The sequence below is a fragment of the Phascolarctos cinereus genome, unplaced genomic scaffold, assembly GCF_003287225.1.
Source record: "Phascolarctos cinereus isolate Bilbo 61053 unplaced genomic scaffold, phaCin_HiC Scaffold_9;HRSCAF=440, whole genome shotgun sequence".
Lineage (NCBI taxonomy): Eukaryota > Metazoa > Chordata > Mammalia > Diprotodontia > Phascolarctidae > Phascolarctos > Phascolarctos cinereus.
In genome coordinates this window covers 12,146,135-12,155,812 of record NW_027556402.1, presented here as the reverse complement: position 1 = coordinate 12,155,812, position 9,678 = coordinate 12,146,135, and the positions used below count along the sequence as shown (strand labels likewise).

At 38.8% G+C, this 9,678-nt stretch overlaps 1 protein-coding gene across 1 annotated transcript; it reads left to right on the top strand.

The window, feature by feature from the left end:
- The first annotated feature begins 1,169 nt into the window (after window positions 1-1,169).
- LOC144455425 (putative E3 ubiquitin-protein ligase TRIML1) lies at window positions 1,170-8,342 on the top strand. Its single transcript, XM_078148832.1, has 9 exons — window positions 1,170-1,309; window positions 2,385-2,811; window positions 2,943-3,026; window positions 3,602-3,796; window positions 5,288-5,524; window positions 6,755-6,777; window positions 6,939-7,036; window positions 7,727-7,925; window positions 8,210-8,342. The coding sequence occupies exons 1-9, from the start codon at window positions 1,170-1,172 to the stop codon at window positions 8,340-8,342; spliced, it is 1,536 nt and encodes a 511-aa protein (XP_078004958.1).
- Window positions 8,343-9,678: the final 1,336 nt, after the last annotated feature.

The following is a 9,678-nucleotide window of genomic DNA, read 5'->3' as shown; positions in this document are numbered from 1 at the left end:
TGTTATTGTATACAATTATATACAATGTTCTCTTGGTTCTGTTCATTTCACTCTTCATTATTCATGCAAATCTTTCCATGTCTTTCTAAGATCATTGAGCTCATCATTTCTTATATGACAGTAGTATTCAATCACAATCATATACTACAACTTGTTCAGCCATTCCTTAATTGATGGGCATCCCCAAAATGTCCAGGTTTTTGCCACCACAAAGAGATCTGCTATAAACACTTTAGAACATATAGATTCTTTTCCTTAATTACCTTTAGAAATAAACTTAGTAGTAATATTGCTGAGTCAAAGGCTATATAGGTAGCTCAATAATTCTGGGCATAATTCCAGAATTTTCATCTACAGATACAGTTTGACCAAGGAAAGAGGCCCAAATTGGTGGTGATTGGGTCCAAGTGATCTCAGTTGTCTTCTATTCATTACTGACAGTAGGAGACTAGACAACTGGTTAGAAAGAGATTCCAGAGGGACCTCTATGCTAGCACTGGTCACAAGACCTGGTGCTATTTGGTATCTCTATTGTGTATATCAAGTTCCCAATTAAAGTTCCAGGTGGGAAAGAAGCCCTTGATGTAACAGGGTTTGACGCAAGGACACGGGGTCAAAGTTCCAGGGCAGAGCAACAGCTGGGGCATGTGGCTACCAGGAAGCAGGACTCCCTGTAGGAAAGGATGAGAGTGCAGACCAGAAATTATAAATTTAGTGTGTGCAACAAAATTCTTGAATAAAAAGTACATTTTTCTTTCAAAAGAGAAATGATAGAAATAAATAATAAAATTTTAAAAAGAAAATAAAGAGAAAAAAGAAAACAAAGAGAAAAAAATATGGGGAAATTGGTAACCAATTGCTTATGACAATTTCAGGGGAAAAAACCCTTTAAAAGAGACAAACAGTAACAATCTTTAGCTGTATGACCTTGGATGAACCATTAAACCTCTCTGAACCACATAATGGCTACCAATAATAAAAAAAAATCATTCATTGTTCTTGTTATAATAGGTAGGTGGGCCTGAATTGCCCAGATGTGAACACCATCTTGAACCCTTAGACCCATTACTAGGTGAATGCAAATGTGAAAACTTGCATAGGTGAGAACTCCCCCAAAGCAGAGACCAGAAGCGCTACCAGGCCATAGGAATTCACACTTCGGTGACAGAATGAGGGGAGGGGCTAAACCAGGGAAGCTCTGTAAAAGAACCCAACCATTCAGTCCTGCACTCTTTGTTTGCTACCTAAGCTCAGAGGAAAGAGCTACAGTTACCCTTCCTGAGCTGACTATCAAAGAAAGGACTAGAAGGTAAGCTTCTCTTGGGAAGATTTTTCTCTAATCTACATTTAGAAAGGTGAAGATATCCCAGTTCAGTAAATAGATTGTGACTTTAGGAGGTGATGAAAATATATCCGCATTTAATTAAGGAGTAGGAAGCTTGGAGAAAAGACATGATTTGGGGGTTTTACTAACCCTATTTCTAACTGACATAATTAAAACTATAACTGTGCTGACCCTTGGAAATGAGATCAGTTATCCTAAAAGGAACCAACAAGCTAAATTAAACTAGTGACCTTTGGAAAGACGTAGGAGAAATTAAAAGGTTTATTTTTGAAAACATGGTGATTCTGATTTCGGGGATAAGAAGAAGAGAAGGTAAGAGTAATAAATAACAGCAGATGGGCCACAGGCCTTATATCTGAGAGCTAAGGTTCAGCTCTCAAGCTATAAAGTTACTTGGCCAAAATATATGCATACATGACAATAGCTTTTTATCTTCTTCAAGAAGACAAGAGATGGAAAGGCAGGACAGACTCTGGGCCTCCTCAGTGATCCTCAGTGCTGGATGGAGGGGCACAATGTTGTTCCCTGAATGAGAACTTAGCCTGTGTCACCCAGTGGATTCTTGGTTAAAAATTATAATCCTGACAGCTTGGCCTGAGAGTGGTGGGTGGGAATGGAAGTGAACCTAAACACACACACGCACGCGTGCGTGCGCACACACATGCACACACACACACACACACACACACACACACGCACACACACACACACACAAAACAAAAACAATCATCAACCCAAATATAGAAAAACAATATTGTTTAAAAAAATAGAGATGAGGCACACCCATTAGGTAGACTCATACCTCAGCCCATGATCTGAGGCCCAGGACTCTCATCTCCCTGATTAAATGGGAGGGTGGATAGAAACCTGGTATCTCTGATCCATCTGCTTAGAAAGTGGGGAGGATATGGCTCACTTCTGGTCCAGGCCATCCACTACTTCTCAGTTCCTTCAAATCAGTCTACCACATAGGTCTGAGATGTGTTCTATAGAGTATGAATATTCTACTAAAGCTTTTCACTGACTTTTTTCTCCCCAGGCCTAGGAACCTGGATGTCAAAAACTTGATTGAAAGTTTCAAAGTGGATCTGACCCGTTTCATCTGCTTGGGCTATTTCACTGACCCAGTGATTGTCAAATGTGGCCATACCTTCTACAAAGAGTGTCTTCTCAGCTGCTGGAAGGAAGCCCAAATGCCAATGACCTGCCCAAATTGCAAGGAAATCATTGAATATAAAGACTTTTCACACAATAGGAAGCTGCAAGGTCTGGCTGTCATTGGCAAGATGCGTAGACCTCATTTTCTGCAGAGCATCAGGGCCCTGACCATCTGTGAGAAACAAGGGAAAGAAGAGACCTTGTTCTGTGAGGAGGACTACAGACCCTTGTATGGGCCTTGCTTTTTAACCACAGAGCACAAGGAGCACAAGGTCCTTCCCCTGAAAAAGGGTGCAGGTCAGTGCATGGTAAGATGGTCTGTTGCCTTCCAATCCTCCAAGATGACAAGCATCTGCTCATTCCACTGTCTCCATGATCAGCTGGGCACATTCTTGGCATAAAACAGAGACTGGACTAAGACTTCTTTTTTTCCTTTCAGGAGAAGCCCCAGGCAACATGGGATATTTCAATGATTAAGAAGAAGGAATTTCAATTGAAATTGGAATGGGAGAAAGTGAATGAAGTAAAGTGGGAGGCAGGTATTCAGCTTTTTTTAGTGATAAAAGTGGAAAGTACCCTGTCTCCTGAAAGCCCTTGTCAGCAGGATTTGTAACTGATGTAAAGATGCATAAGATGTAATTTCTATAAAAAACTGTCAGATTAAGGATGAAAGATATTGGCATCAATATTCATGAGCATTTTGATCCCCAAATAGCAGTACACATTTTACAAATATAATCTACAAACTTACGTATAAAAAAAAAGTCTCCATGGCATTACATAGTTTTGGAAAGAATCAGTGTCTAATACACATTTGAGCACTCTTCATTATTCCTTTGTATAAATCACTCTCTCTGGCCTTTCCAACAGCAGCTACTCTTTAGGAAAAGAGTCTTAAAGAGAAACTCTACCTTACTGTGCTGCAAGTGAACAAATTGAGAAGACAGAGAGTAAAGCTGTGACTGTCCACATGGCTCATGAATGTGCTCAGATGGACAAAAGAAAGTAATAGCCAGCATGAATGTTTGGTGCTGACCTGGACCTGACACGCATTGACTTTTCTTTCCTCCTTTCATCCTCATTGCTTGGGTGATCGAGGGCCTGACTGTCAAAGACTTGGTTGTATCTGAACATGAGAAAATGCACCAGTTCTTTTTGGAGGAAAAACAGCTCCAATTGCAAAGACTGGATAAAAAAGCAAGAGACAACACTGAGGAGAGAAATGCCAGCGAGGCCCAAGACACCCTCAATCTGCCCATGAACTCAGAGGAGCAGCCTGTGCAAATGCTCAAGGTGACTGTATCACCTAAATACCTAGCACTGCTTCAGATGTGAGTAGAGGAGGTGCTTGCACTATCACCTCCAGAGTGCTGCAGGAAGGGCTGGTTCCCTTTTGTTCATTTGACTCTCCCAAATGCATTTGTACTTTTCTGAGCGGTGCTTGGCAGGGATCTGGCATAGCCAGACAATAAGGAGAGCAGGGGTCCTCAAAGGGTGAGCCATGAAAGTCTGAGGGTGCTATGCCCTTGACTAGGTGTGCTCCATGTTGTTGAGAACTTACACTGTAATCAAGTATGAGCATGCTCAGTCTCCAGTAGTGGGCCATGGTTCCTCAGAGCAAAGAATAATACTGTGTGCAGAGCCAAAAGAAAAAGAAAAAAAATCCATTATCAAAGTAAACATTTATATAGGATATACTAGTTGCCAGGAACTTTTCTAGTCCTTAGAAATGAAACTCCAAGGAATTAAACAATCCCATCACCCCAAGAGCTTTTCATTTAATCCTAAAATAAGATAAGAATACTTATAAGTAAATAAAGAGGGAATAAAAGAAGAATCAACAAAAGTTAATTTGGAAGCTAAGACTATAGAAGCTGAGGATTGGGAAAAGGTGAAGGACAGGATGCAATTAACCAAGGTATTTAAAAAAGAGAACACTTCACTGAGGCAGAATTGAGGAGACAATGCATTCCAGGAGTGGAGAATGGCCAGGCAAAGGCCCAGGAAGTATGACTACATTCTAAAATACTGGGGGTCACTTTAATTTGAAATAAAGCTTATACTAAGACTTGGTTTTTCTTGTAGGAGGAGCCTCAGAGGGTATGGAATACTTTAAGAGGAAAAAAAGAATAGTATTCAAATAGAATTGAAATGTGTGTGACAGAGAAGTGCAATATAAAGTCAGTATCTCTGTCTTTTCTTAGTGAAAAACTTGTAAGAGTGTGTGTGTGTGTGTGTGTGTGTGTGTGTGTGTGTGTGTGTATTTCTCTAAGGCCCTTCAAAGAAGGTGACTACTCAATGATGGATAAGGAAGAAAAAAGTTCAATTGTTTAATAGAAGAGATTTGTATTAACAAAGGAAATATAATATTGTTGCTGTTAACAGATTTACATTTTACTGCCTAAATACCTGTAGTAGAACTTTATTTTTAAATTAATCTATTAAAATATGGACAAGAAGAATCAGATTTCTAACAAGCTTTGGACAGTTTTGGAGAGAAACTCTCCATGCTGTACATTTGAGGACTCTTCCTGTAAAAGGAGACTCTTCCTCACTCCTTTCCATCATTAAGTACTCAGGAAAAAGGTTTTTAAAGAATTAATTTATCTTAATGAGCTTGTAAGTGGAATTTTTGGGGAAGACTGATAGAAAAGGTGTGTCTGGTATCTTGACTCAAGAATCTGCTCAGATGGGCAATAGGAATTACTAGCTAGCACTCATGTTTGATGCTGACCTTGACATTTATTGACTCTTCATTTCTTGCCTTTATCCTAATTTCTTTAGTTACAGTTGGAAGGCCAAGCTATGAAACAGTCCATTAAGTCTGAATTTGAGGAAAAGCACCAGTTCTTGTCAGAGCAAGAAGAGCTCCATCTGCAAAGACTTGACCAGGAAGTAAAAGACAACTTGGCCAAGTTTGAAGAGAGCAAAACAAAAATGACCCAAAAGATACACAATCTGCAAATGGCGATGTCAGAAAGAGAGAAATATTTTGAGAACCTTCCTATTGAAATGTTCCTGGTGAGTGATTGAAAGAAAAAGTTAAGAATGATTAGAACATGAGAAGAGAAGGTGGGGGGAGGTGTCATGATATCTCTATTCAAGTATTGATTGTCTAGGCCCATGGGGATTAGACTTGTTTTTCAGAGGACAGAACTAGGGCCAACAGACTGAATAATAAGAGTCATAGTTATTCAACTTAATTTGGTGCTTTAGAAATTCAAAGTGACCCATATCCATTATTTTAATTTTGAGTCACAACAATCCTTTGAATTTGGCAAAGCAGTTATTATTACCCCTATTCTAGAGAAGGAGGGCTCTGAGCTTGAGAGTATTTGACAGGCTTGCTTAGTATCACATAGCTCTTTGGTGTCAGAGACAATATTTGAGCTCATTTCTTGATGCCTCCAAATCCCCTAATCTATGTACCAAGGGGTGCTCTCACTGTGTAGAGATGTTGTCTAAAATGATTTGGTCTCCTTCTGGAGGCTGAAAGACTATTTTTCAGAAATTCTATAGACATCATTCGTGTATCATGGGTAAGCCTAAGTATAATTTAAGGTCTCTACTCATTCTAATATTCTGTTTCCACAACCAACGATCAGTATAACATAACCTCTCTAGTGTAGGATAAGGAAGGGCTGATTTTTGTTGTTGTTGTTGTTTTTCTTTCTTCAGACTTTGGGATGACAGTAGTTGAGTCAGTAGAGCCTTGCTAAGATTATGACCCTGGAATGCCACCTTACTTCAGTCTTCTGGGCTCTATGCAAATTCCATTTGTGGAAGATAAGACAATGTCTCCTTAATCTCACAAACCGCATTAGCCATCATACCCACTTTAAGAAAGGATGTGTTCTAGTCTCCCAGACTCCCAACCCTTTTTCCAGTTTCCTCACCTGTTGTCCTCTTACTCCATGACAACAATTGGTTGGCTCTGTCAGATGAATTTTCTGTACAAACAGAGGGAGAAGACAGATGGGCAGGACTAGCACTTCTTAACAATGGAATGATTTCCCCATTTTACAAGGTGACCAGATGGTACCAGGCAGATGAAAAAGTGGCCATGGGATGTTTCTTTACAATTCTAGAGTTCCCCCTTTTTTTGCAATAATTGTAGTTTTCCTGGAAAATAGTTGTCAAGGAGAAAAGAGACTGTGGAGAAGTGTATATGTACTCTCTGAAAAAAGACAACATCATGGAAATTGAGTAACGAGTAGAGGATTAAATCTCTCATTTTTTTCTTTCCTCTAGGAAGCAAAAAGCACATTGGAAAGGTAGGTTTCCATTCTATGCACAGTCTGTGAAGGAGTCTGATTGGATGAAGGGGCTCATTGGGATCCATAGTACTGGTATGCACTGAGATTTTTTTTTTAAATCAAGATAGGTCCCTAAGATCTCTTTACAACCTTTATGACTGATGGTGTTTTATTTGTAGGAATGAGGAGCTACTTCTTCAAAATCCAGTGGTTGCATCATCCAAATGGACCAAGTACCCCATCCCTGGCATGACAGAAATGCTGCTGACTTTCCACAGTAAGTCACCCATATTGACCTCAATTGATTCTTCAGAATTTGCAAGAGCTCCATCACTGTTTGCAATGTTCTCTATGCTGGTGCTTTAACTCTTATTGAGCTGGGCATGTAGGAGTTGCCTCTGAGAGATTACAAACTCTTCGAAGAAAGTATTTTCTAAAAGAATAGAACAGAGTGAATCCTTCTGTGGATCAGATACTTTAAAAATGGGTTTTAAAGTGCCAGTGTTGGAATGTGTATCATCTCTGCCCTCTTACTCATATATTGCAAAAGAATTATGTCAATAGTATCACTTCTTTCAGGTGCATACTACCTACATGACTATTTCTCCATATCTTTCACTACCTGCCACACTGCTTGGCCAGAGTCTGTGCTTAATCAAAGTTTGCTAAATATTCAATGAATGCCTTAAAATGTAAAGTCTAATATGAAGCTAATACTGGGAGCATCGTAAAGATAACCCAAACCTATCATCCTCATTTTTAAGGAAACTGAATTACTAGAAAACTAAGTCACTCACCCTAGTGAATATCAGAATATCAGAAATAGGACAACCTAAAGATTTATGCTATATTTCCAATTGGTGGGCATTGAGACTGGAATCCCACAGTGTGGGATTCTAGGGATTAGGGAATCCTTCTCTTAGTTATTAGACCCCAAGGTAAATGATGTCTTTCCTTCCTTCTACAGGGGAGATAACTCTGGATCCTGAAACAGCCAATCTTTACCTCATCCTATCTTATGATTTGAAGAGTGTTGAATATGTTTCTGTTCCACAGGATGTGCCTGACAATCCAGAAAGATTTGATGTTTCTCTCTGTGTCTTGGCTACTCAGAGCTTCACCTCAGGGAAACACTATTGGGAAGTAGAGGTGGGGAATAAAACAGAGTGGGAAGTGGGCATCTGTAAAGAATCAATCAGAAGGAAGGGCAATATCTCCAACTTATCTCAGGATAGACATACTCTTGTAGCCTTGGAATTTGGAAATAACTTTCTCCTCTGGTGTTCATATTCAGTTATTCCTATAGGCCAACCTATTCGTAAGATGGGCGTTTTCCTTGATTATGAAAAAGGGCATATAGCATTTTACAATGCTACAGATGGAACTCTAATCCACAGTCCCCCAAATGATGCTTTTCAAGGGCCTCTTTGCCGTTTTTTTTTTCTCTTAGCTTTAGAAATGTGAAAATCCCTTCTGGACTTCTACCTATCTGCCCCAGGAGTAACCAGCAGAATGCTGAGAAACATGATAATGACTATAGTAAGATTTTCAAATTCAAGCAACTAAAAACAATACCGAAATGAATTTCACTCATTAGAACTCATGTGGAACACATCAATAAAATTATTTTAAAAAAGTATAAATCCTCTCTTATTTATATTGTGTATCAAAACTAGTGTGCCTCATTTTGTATCAAAACCTGCTATTGGATACCTCACTGTTAACTCATAGACATAATTGGTGATGCTCAGACTAGGCAAACTACACATGCAAAATGATTTTCCCAAAGCCCTATGAATTGGATGACACATATACTTGATCTTTCTAAGATACAATCACATAATTTTATATGTATATTCAAACACATATATGTGTATATATATATTATATATATATATATATATATTATAGTACATGTGTATACTATATATGTGTGTATATATACATATATACAGACATGTTTACATACATATAACTCTGTGTGTGTGTTTGTGTGTGTGTGTGTGTGTGTCTGTGTGTGTGTGTATGTAACTCTGGAACTTTTCCAAAGATTATTTATTTGAAAATTTACAACAGATTAAGGAGTTTTGAAAAGTCTCCTTACAATTCTGGTCGCTCCCTTCCCCCATTCCCTTCCTTTGAGTCAAGAGTGTATCTAGTAATCCCTCTCATAGGAGAAAAAAAAGTTTCACCCTCCCCCCACCTATGAATTCTCCCTCCCCCCAGCTGGTGAAAGGAAGGAGCGGGGAGGGGCAGCAGCTACTATGTGGGCCACACTGGCAATAGCCTTGAGCTGCGGGGTAACCTTTGTTTGGAAGCACATACTGCTCAAGGTAAAAAAGCTAGCCTCTGAACTTGAGTGGGTGAACATTCTCTTTTAAAGTTGTAGTTTTAACTGTTAATGATGAAATCTTTATTCTCTGTGTAAAGTAATTTGGAAATGCATTTAACAAAATTGAAGTCACCTGATTGGTAATGGTTTTGTTTCGAGCTTCAAATTGCTAAACTTTTCGTACCAGTTATGCCAAGCAAGTTTTCATAATTTGGTTACAGCTAAAATAATTTTGGCTATTGTTGGTTATTGTTTTAATGTGTAAACTTGCCAGATAGTTTGTTTGGGTTACGGCTTGTTGAGAATTTGCAAGTATATAGAAATATTCTAACGACTGGCTTTTTATACTAGGACAAATTTTAATTTGAGATGTAAATCCCAGAAAAATTTTCCCTAAACTGTGATTAATGAAATTTGCTGTTAGAGGTAAAAGCACATGGAAACATAAATGATTTTATTTTGAGTTGTCTGATGGATCATCATAATCTATCCATATTCAATAGTCAGTAATCCACCATTGAGAGAAATGCCACAAGCTGCTCAGAGAGAATGTGATACTGGTGGGAAGTCAGCAGCAAGAAAAACTG

Bases quoted from the DNA above. Each gene is read 5' to 3' on its own strand.
- LOC144455425 (XM_078148832.1), top strand. From the start codon at position 1,170: ATGAGGGGAGGGGCTAAACCAGGGAAGCTCTGTAAAAGAACCCAACCA. The intron at 3,027-3,601 runs GTAAAGTGGGAG...TGGGTGATCGAG, and splicing joins AATGGGAGAAAGTGAATGAA to GGCCTGACTGTCAAAGACTT. The intron at 3,797-5,287 runs GTGACTGTATCA...TAATTTCTTTAG, and splicing joins AGCCTGTGCAAATGCTCAAG to TTACAGTTGGAAGGCCAAGC.